General features: G+C 42.6%; 1 protein-coding gene across 4 annotated transcripts in view; it reads right to left on the bottom strand.

Moving 5' to 3' along the window:
- Positions 1-3,504: 3,504 nt before the first annotated feature.
- GSDME (gasdermin E) overlaps positions 3,505-23,164 on the bottom strand; it is a 31,489-nt gene continuing 11,829 nt past the window's right edge. For 3 of the 4 annotated variants that reach the window (XM_048838419.2, XM_048838418.2, XM_048838420.2), the window contains exons 4-10: positions 16,330-16,501; positions 14,975-15,095; positions 10,855-11,043; positions 8,834-8,961; positions 8,451-8,643; positions 5,818-5,891; positions 3,505-4,328 (exon numbers count right to left, since the gene is read on the bottom strand). In XM_048838419.2, coding sequence (XP_048694376.1) covers positions 4,098-4,328; positions 5,818-5,891; positions 8,451-8,643; positions 8,834-8,961; positions 10,855-11,043; positions 14,975-15,095; positions 16,330-16,501 — 1,108 coding nt within the window. In that variant the 3' untranslated portion in view covers positions 3,505-4,097. The other variant, XM_048838421.2, reaches the window with a different exon arrangement.

Genomic DNA, 23,164 nt, shown 5'->3' with positions numbered 1-23,164 from the left:
GGCCTACCACTGGGATGCCTGCATCTAGGTAGCAGGGTGTCTAGCGCCATCTTGTTATAGGGGAGATGGTATCGTAGTTTGGGAAGGTGGGCCATTGGCCCTCCTGGGTGGTGTCCTGAAGAACAAGCAGGGGAAGGACATTGGCCATGTCAAGTTTGGGGGTGGGGTGGGGGGATGTGCCTGATGTTCCCAACCCTAGGGGAGCGGAGCAGGCCCCATGGAAGGAGGAAGGTACACATGAGGGTTGGGTGGCACAGGGGCAGGATGGTGGCTCGGGGTGGGGGTGGGGAGAGCAGAGCAGGGTGGGGGAAGAGGTGGTGCGTGGGGTAGTTGGCAGGTGTCACACACAGCTGGAGAGTGGTGCCCCCTCCCCCAACTCACTCAGTAAAAGTTGATCCCCCAGCTGCTCGTGCTGCTGCCACCTCAGAGGCTGTACGGCGCCTAGCTGGTGGGGCTCCTCCTAGACCCCATAGCACATGACAGAGGAGCTTGGGCAGCTGCTGGCTGGCAGGGGTGGGGCTGCCCACATGCTGCTTGTTAGGGCAGGAGGTGCCCATGGGCGGCATGTATCGTAGGCTGGAAGAGGCTGTGCCTTCCCAAACAGCCCAGTGTGACCCTGCCCATGCTCTGCCCGGAAGCCGCCCTTCCCCCTTGGCCCCAGCCCAGGCAGGCTGGTTGCTTGTCTTCATGGAAGCGTGATGGGGCTGGGACTAGGGTGGCAGGGGCCACGCCCAGCCCCTTGGGGGGGCTGCCAGTGCTGAGGCTGCCCACCCTATGCTTGGGGGGGGGGAAGGAGGGCCAGGGCTGACAGCCCTAGGGCTGTGTGTGGCTCTGGACTCTGGGAGGGGAAGGAGGGGCAGGGCTGGACCAGGGCTAGCCTCCCTGAGCCAGCAGCTCACCTGCCGCCCATGGATGTGCTGGGTAGCTGCCTCGGGGGGGGGGGGCAATGGAGGAGGGGGTGCTGGCTGTGGGTGGAGAAGACAGGTGCTGCATCTGGGGAGGGTGCCATGGGGCAAGGAGGAGCTGTCACTGTGGGGGAGGGACACTACTGAGGAGCTGGTGCCCTGGGAATAGTGTTTTCTCTACCAGGCTTTTTCCCTGTGCAGGCCCCACCCAGGAGCCCAAACTGCACCACTCTCTCCCAGTAGTGCCCAAGGCAGAGTAAAGCCAGGATGGCTTGATCCCAAGCATTGAGCCATAGCAAAGGGCCCAGTCCACCCTGCTAGTGAGGAGGGAGCAAGGTGGTGCACAGAAGCAGGTCATGGTTTTGTTGCAGGATCACAACTTGTAAGGCCTCCCACACCCAGACTCCAGCCCACCACTTGATTTGTCACAACATCCTAGGTTATAGGGGCCCTAGCTCATGGAGCTGATCCAACTGTTCCAGGAGCAAGGAACTGCATGGTGTGGCCTTCACCCCTGCTTGAGGCCTCAAGTGGCACTACTGGTAGTTGAGGGGTAAATAGGGGGAAATATCAAAAGACCACTGCTGGGGGGTTTGGGAGGAGGGAGTCAAAGCAGTGCAGAGGGGCTGTTGGAAGGGAGGGCAATTGGAGGTAGGTAGGGTTGCAGGCATCTGGTTTTTGTCCAGAAAGGGACCCTGGGGGGTCTGGACAGCACAGCTGACTGGGCCATTAAAAGTCTGATCAGCAGCATAGTGGGGCTAAGGGAGGCTCCCTGCCTGCCCTTGCTTTGTGCAGCTCCCAGAAGCAGCTGTCCAAAGTCCTGAGATGAATGTGGGCATGCCTGCCTCCAGCCCTTTGGGAATTTGTGCTTGGTCCTGTCAGAAGATGGCACCCGCTACCCTAGCTATATTGACTTGAGCTTTATTTATGGGCTGTATGGGAGGAGCCTCACACAAGTTCATTCAACTGTGCTGTTGTCCCGTTTCATCTTCCTTTGAAGAGTCTTCCCAAAGAAGGCACACGCCGGCAGTGGCAGGTAATCAGTACCATACAGGACCCTTAAAACAGAAATAGTCCTTGCTCCAAGGTAAAAGCCCTTTCCTACTCTCCTTTCTGTTCCATTAGCCCAGCAATTCTGAGTTTGTGTACTAGTATGGTGGCTCCTGACACATCAATGGAAGAATTCTGGGTAGAAAGTTTATGCAAGTCTCTAACCATATTTCCCTCTGTTCACCAACAGACAGGGGTAGAAAGCTCCTTCCGCTCTGGAGCAGATCTGTGGCCATTCTACTCTGGGTATGCCTACACAGCATTTTGGACCCAGCCGGGTCAACAAGCCTTGCACTAAAAGTAGCTGTGTCGACAGGGCATTGAATCCACTGCTCAGAGTGCAGCTCAGCCTCTGAAGCCTAGGGAAGGGGGATTCAGCCCTCATAAAAATCCATTAGTCTAACCCTGTCACCGAAGTCCTTGAGCAAAATACTGTATGCAGGCTTATCCCAAAATTATTTCAGTCAAATGTGCCATGGACTCTAATTTGCTCATGTGTGGGGTGATGTATTATGCCTAAGAGACTGACTATGTCCATAATGTATAAACACAATGGAACAAAATGAGAAGTAAGTTACGGTTCTGTTTTCAGATCAAATGTTAAATTCAAACAGTTGATAATTTACACTGTTACAATGAAAATGCTTTCAAAGAGTTAGTGGTTGGCAGTTAAACAGCAAAGTAGGTTAATTATTATTAGACAAAGGGACTCCACTTTCCCCACTTACAAATTAACAAATGACGACAGTAAACGATAGACAGTGTCAGGTTTCAGAGTAGCAGCTGTGTTAGTCTGTATTTGGAAAAAGAAAAAGGAGTACTTGGGGCACCTTAGAGACTAACAAATTTGAGCATAAGCTTAAGTGAGCTGACTTCATCGGACAGACAGTGAGTGTCTAGTAAAGGAATTATGTGGCCTTTGCCACCATAGAAGTTGAGCACCTCACAATCTTTATGTATGTATCCTCCCTGCATCCTGTGAGGTAAGGCAGTGCTATTATCTCCTGTTTTACAGATGGGGAATGGAGGCTTAGAGCCCGGGGACCAGATTTTAAAGGTATTTAGGTGCCCAAAGATGCAGATAGGCACCTAATGGGATTTCCAAAAGCTCCAAAGCAGTTTAGGCACCCTAACGGCCATTGCAATCTTAGCTTGTAAATCCCTTGGTGTCAATCTGTACTTTTAGTCACCTAAATATCTTTGATAATCTGGCCCTAAATGACATGTTTAAAATCACAGAGGAAGGGAGCAGGGAATTGAACCCCAATCTCCTTAATCCCAGGTTAGCACCCTAGATACTGAACCATTCTTCCCGCCTAGGCACACTTCCACAATGCTGCCTTTGTTCACTTTACGATCCACTACATGCAGTATAAGAACATGACCCTCAGTCTTTTAACTGAAATCTTCCCAAACCAACATTTACAATTATTTGCACTGTATTTTTAGAGCAGTGATATTTTATTTTTAGAGCAGTGATATTTTATCACCATTCATACGAGGAAGAAAACACCCCAATTAGGATTAAAGAGGACAGATAGCAAAGTAATGCACTGAGAACAAATACTTTACTTTTATTAAAAAATCACCACACTGAAGAGGTCAGAAGGGTAGAACAAGTGTTTGTCTGGACTGAACCAGAGTGAAGTACATACATACACCTCCAAAGGAATCATTACATTTTTAAGCGACAGTTTAGGGTGTAACAAACATCGCATGCTGCTGAAACTTGCACAAAAAAGTGATCGGTAAAGATGCTGTAGTGAGGTCTAATCACTAATTTGATTAGTTTTAGGAAAGTAAATGAGAGACATGAAGTATTTGCTATACTGTGGAGTATTGCCATAAATCAATCTAAACTACTACTGACAAAATAAACGCCTGATTTTGCAAGGTGCCGAGTTGAGTAGCACTTGAGGGCACTCTGCAGGCCCAGGCCCTAAATGAACAATGACCATGCTGGGATGCAGTGCCCTTGTATTTTTCATGTTCATTTACTCACCCACTTGGTTACAAAATTCAGTGATTTGCAGTTGTCTCCCAGGCACATGAGTGCAAAATTTGCAGGGTTCTATAGCACGGCAGATCTGGCATTTATTAGTGCAGTATGTTCAGCTATTATTCTAGGTTTTTCTTTTTTCCTCAGATGGTCCCACCTAAGGCATAAAATCCATACAAGGCAATATAAAGAATGAATGGGAAAAAGCTAGGTTCTTTCATGGTTACAGCTTTCATTGAAGACTCCATCATTTCAAGGTTGATGTTTGACAGGGCAAACAGCCTTTGCACTATGTGAAATCTTCCTGTGTCAGTCAGGGGGGCCAGGGCAGGATCTCTCAGTGTCAAAGTGCCATCAGCTGAAGCGACATTAGGCTGTGTTTATATAGACAGAAAGAGGTTAAAGCTATTTTCATAGAGTACAGTTTCTGACATCATAGATCTTTGCTCTCTGCAGTAAAACTCAGGGGACTCAGGTTCTGGAAAAACGAGAAAATATATTGTCTTGCTGCCAAAAGATACATTTAGGTAGAGTAAAGATTAACAAGTGTGATTCCATTCAGACTGAATCGAGACTTAAGCTCACACAGACATTCTCAAAAGCGTCCACTAATTTTAGATGCCTCCGTTTTTGGTGTCCCATTTGAGACAACATGAGCCTGGCTTTCAAAGGAGCTGACACCCTGCTGCTCCTGGTGACTTCCTTGGGAGTTTGGGGTGCTTGGCAAATCTAAAAAAATCAGGCCCAAGATATCTCAGACTGGCACCGACAATGGAGGCGCTCGTTTTGCCCCAACACTCACTTAAAGTAGGGGCTTGGTGTCAAAGGAAAGTGATGCTTTAACTGCAATCCTTTTCCTCAAAGCAGCTGAGTGAAGCCTCTTGCTCAGGTCCTCACTGTGGGGGCTACTATTTCCATATGTAATCCTTAGCCCCCAGTGCCCTATAGAGACTGCCATTGCTCCGATAGATAGAAAGGATGAGACCCACATCTTTTCTGGCCACTATCAACGTAAGCCCCTGGACCAGCAATCGAGGGGGCGTTGTGACAGTTTCAGCTAGCCAGAGGACTTCCAAAGAAGTTCAAAGCTCAGGGTTCCTACATGCATGGTTGTGTAGTGGGACAGAGTGGTCCATGGCCAAGAGCACTCCAGCCTATCCTACAACCTCAGCTACCTATCCTTCCTCTGCAGGCCTCTGATCCCTCCCCGACACCAGTCATTCTGCTTCCAGATGGCAAGTTCAGCTCCTCTTCCCTTAGCTGACTTTCCACTCTGATCCTTGTTCTTCACAAGCCTGCCTATAGCTCCCTACCAAAGTTTGGTCACTGAACCCAACAGAACCTAGAGCAACTGAGAACTCCCACCCCTCTCCTCACAACCTCTAACAAAGTATTGTAACAGGCAGGCTCAGAGTTTCTGCACTTCAAACCTATCACTGCCTACATATTACTGTTTTCACAATGCAATTCCTACCTCACCTGCCTCTGATGCCCACTGCAGGTTTTTGGTTTATGAAGTGGTCTAATTAGATGTTTAGTAAAATAAAATTGTGACCTTTGACACTTGAACCAAAGTTCCTATTTTCTCTTGCTTCACATTTCATTTAGTTTTCTACATGCCACAACATGTCAGAAGGAAGAAATCCAGTTTTGGTTTAAACTAGCTGCACTGTTTGTCATTTTAAAACACTGGACCAGATGGTGACTAGGCTTAATCAATGCCTACTGATGTAACTTGAAGCATATTCTGACCTCTCCTTTATTTAATGACAGATACAATCAGCCAGAGCCTACAGACTCCTTACAGTCACTAGGACTGACCTCTGAACACTAAGGCAGTCCACTCCCTTTTGGATTACTTACCAAACAACACAGGATAGGGACTATTTGTATATCACAGCAAGCACGCAGCAGAGCCAGTGTGTAGTCAGACAATTCTGTGGAAGGAGATAGAAGAAGAAGAGTTAAGTTTCCATGATCTCTGAAGCAGGCTGGTTGCTAAAAAATAGCCTGTAGGGATGTATATGAACAAGCTAAGCCTACACACACACACAGTTATGAAATTCCATTGCTGGGCAGTGACAGCCCCACTGCTTCTCTTCAGTGCTGTCCTGATTAGTATAAAGTGCTCTGGAGACCAACACAAACCCACCACTGAAGACTATTGTGTGTTTTATTGAGCACTGTCAGTGTGCTTTGTGCTGCACATCCATAAGAGCCAAATCTAGCCCCTTCCTTGTGTGTGTACAAGCTCTCCAGGCAGCAGAAGCCGCCTTCCAAGCGGAGCAATGGGGGCAAAAAACCTAACTGGCTTCAAGACTGAGCTTGATAAGTTTACGAAGGGGTTGTTATGATGGGACTGCCTACAGTGGCATGTAGCTGATCTGCGACTGCTAGCAGCAAATATCTCCAATGGCCAGTGATGGGACACTAGATGGGGAGGGCTTGGACTTACTACATAAAATTCTTGCTAACATACGCAGGGTCTAACTGATCGCCATATTTGGGGTCAGGAAGGAATTTTTCCCCAGGTCCAATTGGCAGAGACCCTGGGTTTTTTGCCCCCCCCCCCCACCTTCCTCTGCAGCATGGGTCACAGGTCACTTGCAGGTCTCAACTAGTGCAAATGGTGGATTCTCTGTAACTTGAAGTCTTGAAATCATAATTTGAGGATTTCAGTAACTCAGAGGTTATGATTCTATTATAGGAGCGGGTGGGCAGGCGAGGTTCTAGTCTGACCCCCTGCACGTTCCAGGCCATAGATCAGAGGTGGGCAAACTATGGCCTGCGGGATCCTCCAGCCCAGCCCCTGAGCTCCTGGCCTGGGAGGCTAGCCCCCAGCCCTTCCCCCACTGTTCCCCCTCCCCTGCAGCCCCAGCTCACTGCACCGCCAGCACAGTGCTCTGGGCAGTGGGGGGGGCTATGAGCTCCTGGGGCAGTGCAGCTGCAGAGCCCGGCCTGACCCGGTGCTCTGTGGTGCATGGGAGTGCAGCTGTAGCATTCCCAGCCACCAGTGCTCCAGGCAGCATGGTTGGGGGGGGGGGGGGAGGGAGGGGTTTGGATAAAGGTCAGGGGAGTTGTGGGGGGGGCAGGGCGTGTGCTGTTTGGGGACACGCCGCCTCCCCTAAAACAGCCCTCCGTACAATTTTGGAAACCCGATGCGGCCCTCAGGCCAAAAAGTTTGCCAGCCCCTGGACTAGATGATCGTGATGGCCCCTTCTGGCCTTACAGCCTTTAAGTCTACGTGGGGGAGGAAACGGATGCTAGGAGCTGCACTAAGCGTGTATACTCTCCGTGTGTTGCGGAGTCCTGCTCTGCGTGAACCTAGCAGCAGCATATCGGGCGGTGCAAGTAGGTTGGCAGGGGGTGGAGCTAGGAGGGCCATGTAAGCCTTTGGGTGGTAAAGGCAGCTTTCCAGCATGGGTGGGAGAATTTCTCTCTCCTTGTCTCCTGCCTATCCTAGTGCCAGGCATGGTATTAGGTCCGGGTGCTGGACAGAGGATTTGGGCTTAAAGGAAGACAGGGTCTTTGCCCCAACATTAATATGAGAGACACGCTGTATAATCCATATCGTTATAATTCCCAGTGGAAAACAGCTACAAAGCAGCTTTCTGGTTACGGATACTGCTTCAGGTATACATGAATGTCAGATCTAGATATTATGTCCAGAGCCAGGTTACATCCGATGAACTGTACATTACTTGTCAGACTATAAAAAGTATCAGTACATCAACAGGTCTGTTTTGTTCAATTGCTTTTGAATCTCTGCACTGGGTCATGCTTTCAAAAGGTCTCTTATCTTTCATAAACTGGTGCTATGTATTTGCATATAAACTGACCTTCCACTGTACAGTGCTACATGGTTACCCAATATCACAATTCACTTCCTCTCAACACCTGACTTAATGGAACGAAGATTTTTATGAGAAAGAAAGTTGGATTTGCAGGTGGCTTTTAATTAACACTGTAGTGCCAATTTCATTGTGAGGGTGGCATTCATTTACATTTATGTTTAATTTCCTTTTTCTGTGGCAGCATAAAAACCCTCTAATTACAGATCTACATATTAAAGTATTTTTGCTAAATATGGTTTGTACTTCAACATAAGCCACATATTCAGCAAATACAAGGAAGCCAGCACCTATAGTGCAACCCTGAGACACTAGATATGAAGGATTCGGATGCACAAGAACAGTAAATCATTTACAAAACTGAGTGAAAAGGTCTGGCTTCAATGGAAGCTCAAATCAAATGATTTCCAGGGAACGTTAAATTTTACTTGTAAAATATGTAGTGAAAAGGGTTTGAATTTAATTCTTAGCCTGAACCACAAAGTGCTTTCTTCTCTATCCACCCTAGCCCCATAAAACTGAAACAGAAATCACTACATGTACTGAAGCTACCCAGCTGTTGCAATTTACCTACAAAATAAAAATTCATGCTGTACACAAAAGAGGAGTTTTTCAGTGGGAAAGCTGCAGTTATCTCCATTGTACCTGCCACTGCACTGATCAGGATGTGAGCAGCTGAGAAGAGGCCCTTATAATGAAACTGGTCTTTCTGCAACAGCTCATTCTGTAAACTGTACCCGACCAGCTGCAAGAAGTCGGTTATGTTTTGCTGCTGTGGAGGTTTCAACTCCTTCAGATCTGTAAAATCCGGCTCTTCTCCTGTGAAAATACTATCTAACTGGAAAGAGGAAAAAAAAAGATACATTATTAGGTTCTCACATTTTAAACTAGACAGAGAAACAAACCCTGATCTTCCTCCCACTGAAGTCAACAAAACTTGTTAAAGAATACTTATAAAAGTAGTGTTTGAATAGAGGGACGTGTTAGCTCTATTATTTTTAGAAAAAAAAAAAGTTCCATCATCTTACCACCTCCTCCAGTGCAATCACAATTTCTTCATGATGCAAGAGCTCATAAAATATTTTATTTAAAGCTCCTTGCTTGTCTTCTGGAAGCTTCACAAAGGGTTGGAACTGCATCTTTAACAGCAACAGATCTTTCCAAGAAAGAAATACAATGTTAAACTCATGACTCTTACAAATGCCAGTATATGCAACTAAAATTCTGTAATCACTAATCTCTAGAATTCACAATGAAATGTAGAACACATTTGGTTACAGGTGTGTTTTACTAGTGACCTTTGCAAATTAATGAAGTGTCAGTGCAAACTGAGAGAAAATAAATACTGTTATAGGCATCAATATTCAGTTTTAAGATTTCAATATATTAATACTGTTTTTCACATGAAAGCTGTTCATGATTCCCAGTAGGATGTTCATTTTTAGAACCAGGTAGTCTTACTTCTCAACCAGAATATTTTATTCCTGAACTGCTTCATATTATGGTAAAACATCATGAATAACTAAGGCTGATGATATTGTTCATACTTCAAATTAAAAACTCAGACAGTAACACTATTTTACTGTCCTCATATATTTCATCATCACCAGCTTTACACCTCTCTCCTTTGACCAAAAAAAACATATGTTTTATGTTTTACATAATATTTAACCTATTACAGTATGTAGTTTAAAAACTCAACTACAGTTTATTAGATTCCTTTTCCTGCAGTGCAAACGTGGTATTAAGCCAAGATGTTTTATGAGTAGGAAATCAATATTCCAGCAGTGAGTTCCAGTCAACAACAGAAATATAGGGTTTGGGGTTTTTTTTTTATTTAATCCCTGAAGATGCCGGATGTTACTTTTAAAGCCTACTGTAACACTTGTCAAACAAACACATGATCTTTAAAGATGCCTGTTTCACATCAATAATTATAAGACATTGAAAAACAATAATTTTACTCTAGGTAGTGTCTCTCCATATGGGTCAACCAAATAATTATACCAATACTAGAACATCATGATGGGAGAAAAAGGGGGAAGGAGGTCAAACACCTTCCCCAAATTATTCCAATATAAAAGCATTTCAATAAATAGGGTAGGTTAATCAAAGAAACAGAATGACAATTCTTTAAGTAAGACAGGCACAGAGGGTATTAAGAAATAACAGTGCAACACAGAGTCCTTCCCACACAAAAAAACAAACCTGTTATCCCTACAAAGAGAAGTTCTCTTAAGCAAGTCTACACTAGAGAAGAATAGGATTTATTCTAGTGCAATAAAATGGCTATTTTGGTCATAAATTATCGACTAAACTGAACTCAGGGCCAAATTCAGAGGTGACATAACTGGTAAATTACACCTTGGTATGTGGAAGTGGGTGTAAAGGCAGGACTACTGGAGGCAATATAAAAGAGGGATGGGGCCTCCTTTATTTTAGACCTTCTTACTCCTTCCTGTTTGTTGTTTTGGTACAACTGTACCATTCCACTCCCTAGCCACTTAATTTACCAACATGTAATTTGCACTGCCATTTAGCTCACATCTGAGTTTAGTCCTAGTGTTCAACTCTGATTTTTTCAAGGTTTCTCATAACTCAGAGAGGTTCATGAAGAAAAAACTGCTTTGTATTTCTGGAGATGTCAAATAACCTTCCCCGAGAAGCTTTACTAAGAGAATGTTTTCACATCATGTGTCAAATATTCTCAATGAACATTTTTCAGTGCCAACATAAATTATTAATCTTGTGCAGTTTAGCAGGGATATAATAAAATGGATGTAAAACCAAAACTGTACAAGGTTATATTTATGACAAAGGGTAACAATATGTTCCTAGGAGAGAAACAACTTACTCCCATTCCCTTCATACATTCATTCCAGAAGTACAATATCTTCCAATTTTTTCTAAGTGATCACCAAGGAGTTATTGCTAGAGGCTATTAAAACAGGACAGCATAATTTCTGTGTACTATTCTGCAAGAATACCTCCTTCTGTTATCTTGCTTAAGACTCTGTAGTGTAATCAAATAAAGCGTTTCTGGTAATACCTTGTTTCAGTACACTTAAGGACGCATCGCTGGGAATGATGTTTCTATCTCCAGAGTGCCTGTCACTATCCACAGCGTCTGGCTGATATAGAAAGGAAGAGTCTCTAAATGGTAAAGAATATGGATAAGATGAGCCTTCTGTGTTTTCTCTTTCAAAACCTCCTTCTTGCTCATTTAGCAGACAGAATTCTGTAATTAGAAACACAAGTGAATAAATAAATAAAACCACATGAGTGGACAGAAGCAAATATTAATGCTAGAACTTTCAATGTAGACATTAGAAACATGCACTCAGGAAGGCTATGTAACTGATTTCTTGTAGATGGAAAAAAATGGCTAACTACTGTACATTATATGTTGTTGCTTATTTAGAACAGTACTGTGCACAGATCTGCCTTGATGTAAATGGAAACAGGTACTAACTACAGAACGCGAGACAAGATTTTGTGGATGCATTTAATAATCCGTTCAGCAAATACCAAGAAAAGAAGCAATCTGCTAAATTAGAACAATGCTCCTCGTGGACAATTAAAACCTGCATATTATATATGAGGGAAGGATCTATATATTTCTCACATTATCTATAAACTACTAGATGTTCTATACAGTGGGCCAGATCACCCCTTCCTGCAGGAAACCCCTGGGAAAGAGCTACAAGTCAGAAAACTCCATGAGCATCCCTCAGAGCTTTGCCCTGGTTCTTCTATGGGGCTGCCTGGCTTTTGGAAGGCTGAAGGTCCATCCCTAAGCCCCATAGATCAGTGAGAGGCCAGGTCCATGCTAGCTCAGTAGCAGCCTGGCTCCCACAGAGTCGCATCACTAGGGTCTTCCTCTGGCCATGGATGCCTCCAGGACTACCCTTCAAGGGAGACACCCACTGTGGAGGAGACTCCATGGGAAAGGAAATACAGCTTCGAGCTGCATTACATTTCCAGTCTAGTCTCGGTCAGTTCACGATGGGCTAATGTACATCCTCTACCCCAGCCAATGTGGGGCTGCCACTTCCTTGCCCCCAGCCAGATTTCTATGTGGGCTACTGGAAAGGAGGTGGGAGCAATGCCACAGAAGGCACTGATCCACCCTTCTGTGAAAGAGAGGGGACATTTGTGTGTGGAGGATCCCTTCTCTACTCAATTCAGAGGGCACAATCTGGCTCATCATATGGAAGACTATCACTAGTAACAGAGTACTGTCTACCCAACAATGTCCAGCTTTACAGTTCTTCACAAACAGTAACTACCCTGAGAGTTAGGCAAGTTTAATTTTACAGATGGGGAAACCAAGGCAGAAATTAAGGACACAAAGGGAGCCACTGTCAGAGCCAGGATTAGAATGTACAAGTTTGTAACTTCCAGACCTATGCTCAGACCACTAGGCCATGCCCAAAAGAATAATATATGTGAAATAATCCAAGACCCTGTATGTTATTACAAAATTTAATGGCCCAAAAAGATATTGAACCATATACCATCCATGGCATTTTGTAGCAAAACAAATGGGTAGACTAAAAAAAGTAAGTCAGTTTTAAAGTAGTATGTGACAAAGAAGAAAGTCCAAAAGTAAACAGGTATTTCAAAGGGTGAGGGGGAAAAAAATCTCTGCTACAGAAGGAAGGGGAAAAAAAGCAATCTTTCAGAAAGCTGCTGTCACCTGTAAAACAACTTAAAGAGGAACAGAAAGAGATTAAAACAAATAAAAGCCTTTCCCAGCAAGGGCAGCAGCCAAGGCATTACTGACTAAGGAGTATAGTCTTGTCTCAGTATGCTTGTGTTACTCCCATTACTGTTAGAGTGATTTACATACGCACACCTGAAGGGAGAAGCTATCACTAAAAAAAGAAAAACAAAAACCCAACAAAAAACCCAACTGCCCTTTATGGGAGAATGAGGCCAGTGACTGAAATACATACACAGCATCATGTGAAAATAAATGAGGCAGTTACAACTGTCAAATCCCATAACAGATCTGGATTCAAAAGCAAACAAGTTATGAAAGTTTGTATTGTTACTATCGTTCATTATTTTTATAGCACATTAAGTTTGTATGACTCTTTATAGAGGTGGGGGTGAGGGCAGAGAGGATTGGAAAGTCAAAATATCGTAATGCCACTATATAAAATCATTGGTGCACCCTCTCCTAGAACACAGTCATCAGTTTCTGCCAGCATGTTTGAGATAAGGTGACAAGAACTGAAGAGATCCAGAGATGGGCAATGAAAATGATGAGACGCAGAGACACTAAGATGATTAAGGGGAGACACGTCAAAGGTATATAAAACAATGAATGGTACAAAGCAAAATCAGCCAGGTGCTACTATTTATCCGCTGTCGTAACACAAAACGAAGGGGACAAAATGAAATCAAAAGGGAAAAAAATTCAACCCTTTAAAAGGGAGTGTTTTTATATTCAGTGCATAATTAACCTGTAGAACACAGACACACAAAAATCACTGTGCTAAAGGGTTCAGCAGGATTCAAAAAAGGATTAGACATTTTTATAGCTAAGACCCTCCCTAGCCATGTTAGAGAGTGTATATACAGAGAGGAGGAGAGATAGAGAGAGACTAAACTCTCATGCCTTAGGGCATAAGCCAACCACTGACAGAAATGAGAACAAACAAGACTCATGTGAAGGTTATTCGATAATTATCCATTATGGAGATTCTTCCATCTTCCTCCGAAGCAGCTGGAGCTGGCCACTATCAGAGGCAGGACACTGGACTAGATGGACCTCTGATCTTATCCAGTATGGCAATTCTTATATTCTTAAGCAGATATTAATTCCACTCTTACTCTTGCTGAAGAGTACCTTACTCTGCAGTTAGTCCCACTGGTTTCCCTGCCCACTGAAAGGAAGGGAAGGGATGGATGATTGTTGCAACAAACTAAAATTAAAAAAAAAAAAAAAGACACTAGACATATGTTGTTTATGAAGTCCAACAAATAAAGTCAACATGAGACATATGTTGTTTATGAAGAGGGAAAGACTAGATAATTAAAATGAAAATAGGGTCAGGCAGCAGTGAAGAAACACATGAGAATACGGATCAATGAATGCATTCACACACTAACTAGCTGACAGAACACAGGATATTCCCAGGGAGAGATTCCCAGCCACAAACTTTTACTAAATAATATTTCAATACACATCGTTGGCCTGATGTCTTATTAAGACCTGATTCAGCGTAGTGTAGTTAACTGGGAAATGCAGTTCAGTTCTGAAAAGCGACTATAAAATGCACGGCCTTATGGAATTTTCCTGTTCATCGTGTCTCGATGACTTTAGGTCAAATACATTTTGTTTAGAATTTTTTTTTTATTATTATTATTCCTGCCAGTCCTACAAACTCATCATCAGGAGATTAAAAAGTCAGTCCAGATTCCAGCTGGCCATCATCTCCTGTAACAGACCCAAATGAGATGCATTGTAGGTTTACATCTCAATTGCACGTTAAGGACACCTACAGTTCATCTCGGATGCGTTAACTTTTCTAACTGCCTGCACTGCACACTCAACCTGGGTTCTTTCCTTCTTGCACATTATCCTCTGTAACCTCACATGGGTCTGGGATTTGTAGTTATGATACACAAGGAAGAGCCCAGATGGACTGTCCAGAGCAGGGAGTTACAAAACAAACCAAAAAACTCAGCAAAACAAACCAAAATCTCCAACCCCAATGTATTTTTACTTGTAATCTGAGTGAATCTGATCTGAAGTAACCAAGAGACAAAGACTGAACATGGCAAGGAAATTTTTACAGTCTTTTTCTGAGCTAATCTATATTCATTTGAATGTAAAATCAGTAAAGCTCATGAACTACCAGCCTCACACTTTATTTCTTCATTTTTTCTAATAAAATGTTGTACAGACAGGCAATACTGTGACTGTTGCCCTGCATCTTATGCAGTTATTTATACTAATGAAAAGTGAGCATGAAGAGTGTATAAAATGCTACTAAATAAAAATGGTAGCAACATTTTATGCCCATTTCGCACTGGTGTAAACGACTATGCAAGAACCAGGTGCTGTAAGCCTGCAGGTGAATGAAAGGCTTTACTTGAGGAGGTAGCTCTTTTCCATAGCAGAGCTACATGCAAAAGAAAACGGGCATTGTACTTACCGAACTGACCATCACGCTTTATATACAGTTCAGTTATGCCATAGGCAATAGTGGTGGGAGCAGGAATCTCTAAGACCACATTGGAATCCTTTCTCACATTCCCATTTTCGCTCACTGAAACCTGGGGGACAGATTCATCCACTGTTTATTTGATTCAACTACAGAGCAGCTTGCACACAAAATGAACTTCAGGGTAACAAAAATTAGATTAGGAAAAGCATTAGCTCAATTCTCCACTGTGCCCAAATCAAGATCACATGTGATATTAGAGGTCTGAACATTTATCTTAACAAAGCTCTCTGGGCCTGAGCTCAGCCCAGTGGTAAGAGACAAGAGCAGCACCTCAACCCTCAGCTTCCAGCCCCAGTGTGTGCAGGGGGTAGCTTTCACTTATGCTCCTGGTGTAAAGTCCCATGAAGTCAGGGGAAAAAACTGGTCCTCGCTTTGTCATACTGCTGCTCTGCCCTCCCATCCTGACACCCCTCCTGCTCATCCCCGACCTCTTTACAACCAGGTGCACAAGAACTGGTAAAGCAGGTACCTTTGCCAGCTTTACGTCAGTGGAAGTGCCCCTACAGTGGGGATTTGTTGGTAGTTCTGATGATTTTGCCTCAGTTTGTTACAGTTATTTCAGAAGCACCTTGAACGCACCTGAAGAAAACGGTCAAACAATGAGGATCCTCGTACTCTGTGGAGCTGGGCGACAGGGCAAAATCTGGTTTCTAAATAGTCACTTGAATTTTTACATGAATTGGCTTCAGCTGTGCTCTTGCCCCTTTAAAGTGTCGTTTCTTTAACATTTGTGTTATCATATGTCATGGGCATGAATGTTCACAAAAACTGAATCACATGCCAAGAGTATTCATGGAAACCAGGTTCTAGATTCACCCCAAAAGAGCTTGCACACTCATCCAACTAGGGAACTCTACCAATCAGTGACAACTAAACAATGTATCGAATACTTGTGGAGAACCATTTGCAACGGATACAGTTTAAAATAGACAAAAATTGCCAAATACTTAAAAATAATGAATACATATGAAGAAAGTGATCTGTTCTCAGAAAATTCATATGGAGGAGAAAGGGCTAAATTAATTAGATAACATGCTCATTGCCAGTTATGTGCTTAGCTCTAGCAGTAAGAGAAGAAACAGATCTATTCAATCAATTAATAAATCAAGGGCAGGATATGGTCAGTTATAATATGGTTTGTCCAAAATCAGGAGGAAAAAAAAGTGGAAATTTTCTCAGTTATTGTTTTTTTAATACCATAACTGAGGTTTTTAAGGCATCTAATGACGTTGAAGAAATATTTGTGCGCGCTGCATGGTTGGTGGGTTGTTTTGTTACGTTACCTTTACAATTTTTGTACGGAGTCCCACCACGCCACCATATTTTTCTTCCGTCTGAATATGTTCAGACACCAAACACTTTTGAGTTGTTACGATCTTTTCTGTCAAGATACATAGTACCTCATGTTTTCTTCCTAGCACTTGTTGCAGTAAATTATTGTTTAGATTTATTGTTCTGAAATTTTAAAAAAAAGGGTATTAACAGCATAAACACTGCAGCTGATAAAACATTCTTCTTAATTGTATGCCCAGCAATCTTTGTAAGAAGCTTTTATTGTAAAGTATAAATGGTTTCAGTATGAGTATCCTCCTCAAATTATTATGTTCTCTTTTGTTATCTGGTAGCAGCAAGACTCTAATGATCTGTTTGGAACAATTTAAATCCCACCATATTTAGTGAATTCTTGGTTCATTTCCAGCAAAAAGGCTATTTAGTTATTTTTATTTGTTTAAATAAAAGCCAAATAACTTCAGACAAATTTAAGACTCCTTTGTGATTTCAAAATAAATAAACCGATCTTGCAAACATAAGGGCATATCCTCAGCTGGTGGGTCAGTTGTCATGGACTTCAACAGAGCTATGACAATTTACACCAGATGAGACTCTGCCCCACTAGCTTCAGTCTATTGCTGACTAACAAGCATAGCCCCATTGAAGTCACTGAGCCACATAATAGCCAATTCCCAAATAAGGACTGCAGTAAGTACCAATATATATATATATATATATATATATATATATATATATATATATATATATATTTGTGGTCCATCCAGTGGCATACCTAAGGATGCCTATCTCACACCCTTGTCTACTAGCCAATGTTTTTTGGGTGTAATTTGAAATTATTAGAAGAAAATTAAGGCTGCAAAGTCAAGCACTCAAATGCTAGAAAATACCAGAATTAATTTGCCTCCCAGTCCCAGCTCCCAGTTCCAAAAATCTCCTTGTCCCAATCTACTCCTTTTCCTTCCTCCCTGCTCTGTTTTTTGTCCCCTCTGCATTTGATCAGACGGCTTTCTCTGTCTGGGTGCCAGCAGGGGTGAGGTATCATTGAGAGCATAGGAGAGACTGGCTCCACTGTGGCACGGAGCAGCCATGATAGGGGAAGTCCAGCTTTGGCCTCTGTAGCCCTGGGCTGGACCATGTTCTGTCATTCTATGGGGACAGTACATGTACAGTCTGGTCAACACCAGTAGCTGCAAGAGGTTCAAGCATGCTCAGTGAGGACAGAATCTTCCACGATTTTAGCTGGAATGCTCTAGCAAGTCTTGACTGACCATGTGTGAACTGCAATTTTTCAAAAGCTTGTAACTTGGGTAGTTTTATCAGGGGATAGCAAAAGGCACATCCCTGACACAAAGATCACCCTCCTGCAAATTTCAAGTCCCTGCTCCAAAGCATGGGGCCAACTACAGTTTTCAAAGAAAAGGACACCAGAATTTTTTTAAAATGGGCAAAACAAGATTTTTTTTCCTAGCGTTGTTCTCAGAAACAATGCAACTGTTTTGGCTAAAAAATGTTAAAAAAAATTCTGCTTGAGACAGATCTTCAAAGTGGAAAATTTCAGACGAATCAGCTAAAGTTTGGCAATGTTATAAACAACTGAAAACAGGTCTTATAATAGGACATATCAGGCAACCTTAATAAGACGACATTTTCCCAACCCCACCTATAATAATTACCTCCGTTTTCTAATCTTGCTATTAATAAATCCATTTTAGTGTCTAGTCAGACTCATGGCTGGTAAACTGGGGTCACAACTAACCAAGTACTTTACATGGTAGAAGTAGATAGCATTTAATAGATTTTAAGGACAGAAGAGACTGTTAAAATCATCCAGTCTGACCTCCTGCATAACACAAGTCATAGACCTTCACCCAATAAACTATTTAGTCCATACATTTATTTCAGTGATAGCATCCATCTTTTAGAAAGAAATCCAGTCTTGACTTAAAGAAGTTCAAGAAATGGAGAATCCCCCCTATCCCTAGGAAGTTGTTTCAATCGTTAATTACCCCTCATGGTTAAAAATGCAGACTTTATTTCTAGCATGAATTTGTTTAGCTTAAAGCCCTTGCATGGACTAAAACGTTACCTCAGTGTTATTCCCTGTGTCAGTTCCAATGCACCTGCAAAGGTCAAGGATACATTTAAAAAAAAAAAAAAAATCAGTTACCAGAACTGTCACATTCAAAAGATGGCGGGGTGGGGAAATGAAGAGGGGGGAGCGATTCTGCCCCCTTTACTTATGTTGAGTAGCACCTTATTATGTCCCCAATTTAGCAAATCATCCCAACTCAACAAAGCACTTAAGCATGTCCTTAAGTCCCACTGAAGTCACTCCTGAAGTAAGATGCTATTCAACATGAGAAAGGGTACCAGAATCATGCCCTAAAAATGTCAAGAAACCACAAAATTTTTCTAAGAAATGGATTACATACTTCATTACCACATCTTCTGGGGTCTATGATTGACAGGATTCAATCCTGTCAGTGAAGTTAAAGGAACTTTTAACTGTATTCCATCAACTAAAATGTGTTAATTATACCAACCTTTTTCAAAATACTCATCTGAGGTTCCTAAAAGAGGGGTCATACCTTCTATTAACAGACAGTTCTAGCTAGCAAGATAGCTAGAAGATTAAAAGATTGCCATCCTTGGCAGGAGTTATTTAATCTTTTCTTCTCCATTCTACTGTAAATGGGGTATTCAGACGGGTTAAACTATCATTCCCAGAAAATAGAATACAAGAGACACGTTCTGCATCAGATTCATTTAAATCCATACATCTCTAGCTCTTTTTTTTTAGGAATTAAAAAAGTTTAGACACCCCAGTTTCTGGAGCTTCAGACGTTACACAGACAGCACAACATCAGATTTAAGTCAGGTTGGTTCTTTAAAAACAAAAAACTAACCCACCCCCACCCTCAAAAAAAAACGAAACACACCATACTGTCAGACAATTTTTGATCAGTGTGGAATTTAGAAACCTCTGTTTCTGTGAAAGCTCAGTCATTCAGAAAGAATGGTCTAAAAACCCTAAAAATTGTGCAGATGAGGAACAAAATATATCAAAGCAATGTAATAATCGTTATAACAATATACCCAAACATTCCTGAGATTTTTTTTTTGTAAAGCTTAGTTTTATATCTGAAAGGTCAGGCTCTTTGAAATCCAAGAATTTTCAAATGGTCACAAACAACAGTGTTCTTGGAAACTCCCACCGACATGCAAAACTGGGGCTACTGAGCAGCATAGTAACTAACAGAGATTACACTTTCCATATTATTACTATAATTAAGCTTTATGCAGTATTCAGAAGTGTGCTAGGCATCTTGAAGATATACAGCAAGATGGGTCCATGCTTCAAAGAACTTGCAATAGGCAACATACGGACCAACAGGGATGCAACACCAGAACCTTTCCCCCATGCTCTCTTGTTTTCATTCCACCTATTTTGTGCCTATTTTAGGTGGTTACAAAGTTATAGGACATCCTCCATTCTATCCAGTTATAGGAAAAGAAATGAGAATGTAGAAAAATACAACCAGATTAATTTGGTACCAGAAATAGTACTAACTCAAGAAGTACTTCAAAACCTGCTTAAATTTTGTTAAAAGTAAATGGCCCTTCAGAGTTCAGTTTCATCTATTGCAATGGAGTTAATCTGGCCTAAACCCTCTTATACCTTTTGACTCTGGAGTACAGCTAATCATCTAAGAGTCCTGTGTCAAAACTGAAGCCTCCTATTCTCAAGTCTCAATTCCATTGACTCCAACAGGACATACACTAAATGCCTTCCTGAATATGGTCCCTGTACACTAGCGGCCTCCCTCCTGTCCTCACTGACTTTAATGTGAACATATATATAATGGCAATAATCAATCCTGAAATGAGTCTTTTAAGGACAACACAGTGACTGAAGAGGGGAAGTGTGTGTGGGGGGCAGGGGGGCGGAGAGAGAGAGAGAGAGAAAAAAAAAAAGAGAGCCAAGGCTCTCTGTTCCACACAGCTCCCCGCTAGGAGCCTCTTGCCTTAGACTGTGAGATCTGCACCTGGAGTCCCAGGACCCTGGGGGGCAGCAGGGCTCCTGGTGTGGAGCCTGAGTGGCAGCCCAAGCCTTGGAGTGGAGACCTGACAGCAGCTAGCTTTCTTGTCAATTTCAGGGCTGGGGAGCCATGAAATTGACAAGATAGCCACCAGCTGATGTAAGAAACACAGGTTCATATCACCCTAACTACACAGAGGTAAGCCCTACACCTCTCATGGAGGTGGAGTTATGTCAGTGTAGCACAGCACTTACATCGGTGGGAGCAAGGCTGAAGGCTGTAGTGTAGACACTGACACAGGTCAACATAAGCTGCCTATGTCAACCTAACTCTGTAGTATAGGCCAAGCCTAAGACACCTCATTCACTCAGTTTTCCTTAGCCTTGTACTATGAGCATAGTTACCACGAGATGCAGGAAGGGCTACATTAAAATGACTGAGGATGCACACAAATGGAGCTGCAGTTTTTATTTCAACAGGTTTCAGAGTAGCAGCTGTGTTAGTCTGTATCTGCAAAAAGAAAAGGAGGACTTGTGGCACCTTAGAGACTAACCAATTTATTTGAGCATAAACTTTCGTGACCTACAGCTCACTTCATCCGATGAAGTGAGCTGTAGCTCATGAAAGCTTATGCTCAAATAAATTTGTTAGTCTCTATTTCAAAAGTCATATTTTAAATGCTCTTATTTATGGTAAGCAACATATCACTCTAATCTTTCACATTCTATTTTACAGCATCATCATCGATCTGGGTTAACTTCCTATCTCTCCACTGCATTCCTTTCAAACTCTTTAAAGGTGAGCCTGTTTCCTCTTGTTTTTTTCTACTCCCCCCCCCCAGATGTTCTGGTTTAACTTGGATTTAAACTTGGAGAGTGGTCAGTTTAGATGAGCTATTACCAGCAGGAGAGTGAGTTTGTGTGTGTATGGGGGTGGGGGGGATGTGAGAAAACCTGGATCTATGCAGGAAATAGCCCGACTTGATTATGTAAAGAGTTGTCACTTTGGATGGGCTAGCACCAGCAGGAGAGTGAATTTGTGTGGGGGGGTGGAGGGTGAGAAAACCTGGATTTGTGCTGGAAATGGCCCACCTGTTGATCACTTTAGATAAGCTATTACCAGCAGGACAGTGGGGTGGGAGGAGGTATTGTTTCATATTCTCTGTGTGTATATAAAGTCTGCTGCAGTTTCCATGGTATGCATCTGATGAAGTGAGCTGTAGCTCACGAAAGCTCATGCTCAAATAAATTGGTTAGTCTCTAAGGTGCCACAAGTACTCCTTTTCTTAAAGGTGAGCTGAAATGCTTTACAAAGGAAACATTATAAAACATTTGAAATGCTGGATACCTCAAATCACAGATATATTTACTTTTAATTCTGTATGTGTTTTTGTAAGTTACAAGATGAAATGAAAGCTTTTATGATTTAGTTATACATTGTGTAATAAAAGCTTCCTTTTATCAATTTTAAACTCACTTGGGCTGATCCTGCCCCCAATGAAGTCAACAGCAAAACTCCGATTGACTTACCATGGGAGCAGGATTATGCCCACTGTCTTTCAATTTTATTGGAAGTTCTCTTCTTGTATTATAAGAAAGGGTAAATAGGTGCACTGAGTACTCTCTCTCTCTGCTGCAGAACAGAGGCAGCAAAGAGAAAAAGAGAGGAGCCAATAAAAGGAAGGAGCACGACAGGCGGATACAAACAGCCCAGCATCTGGCACTACTGCATTCTAATAGGTAAAGGATCACAAATCTAGAGAAACAAACCTTGAGCCACCAGCTGAGTGGCCTCCTCAGGTCCCCAGCAGCCAGAGTTTCCTCAGGCGGGCTAGGACCACTCTTCCATCCAATCCTACCTAGATTTTCCAGGGGAAAAAGATGAAAGGCCTTAACCTGCAAACCTTTATGCTAAGTACTCAGCTATTTGCTGGGCGTTCTAAACAAAGAGAGGGCGTGCAATGTTGGGCCCTTAGGACGTTGCCCATCGGTGAGTGTGCCTATCTCCTAGCACCACATATTTCTGCTCACCATTTTAAAAATCAACTACGCTGCTGAAGAACCATTTCCACATGTGAACTGGTTTCTAGCTGCACCAATCAAATGTATGTGACATTCCCCCTGAAAAGAAATGCACCTACTTCTTCACATTGTAAAATGCATTTCTCGGACCTACTCAACAGAAACGTGCTAGTCGGTTCAATCTTCTCTACCTCACTTATAAAACACAACAGCCTATTTCTTCTATTCAGATACTACCTCCTACTTTACAAGGTCAACTCTTGTAAAGCTTATTCCTTCTCAGAACAAAAGTCTGTAGCCGGGTCTCAGACAGCAGAGAACACCAGTCTAATCCACTGTCACATTCCACTAAACAGTTCCATATTATTTCCTTTATTAAGCCATTTAAAATATCAGTTTTCTGACTGATTACTTACCATCACACCATAACACAATACTTACTATAATATCCTTCAATTTATTTGAGCATAAGTTTCTGTGAGCTACAGCTCACTTTGCGATGAAGTGAGCTGTAGCTGATGGAAGCTTATGCTCAAATAAATTGGTTAGTCTCTAAGGTGCCACAAGTCCGCCTTTTCTTTTTGCGAATACAGACTAACACTGCTGCTACTCTGAAACCTGTCCTTAAATACAGTATTTCACAGTTCCCTTACAGAGACACCAGACAATTACTCTATGCCACATCTTCCCTGAGAGTACTAAAAGACTTATGACTGAGTTCAAAAGGGGGACACTGCTCCAGAATTTTCTTTCCAACTTCCTGT

This window comes from Caretta caretta, chromosome 2 (assembly GCF_965140235.1).
Source record: "Caretta caretta isolate rCarCar2 chromosome 2, rCarCar1.hap1, whole genome shotgun sequence".
Lineage (NCBI taxonomy): Eukaryota > Metazoa > Chordata > Testudines > Cheloniidae > Caretta > Caretta caretta.
This window is presented reverse-complemented; position numbering and strand designations above follow the sequence as displayed.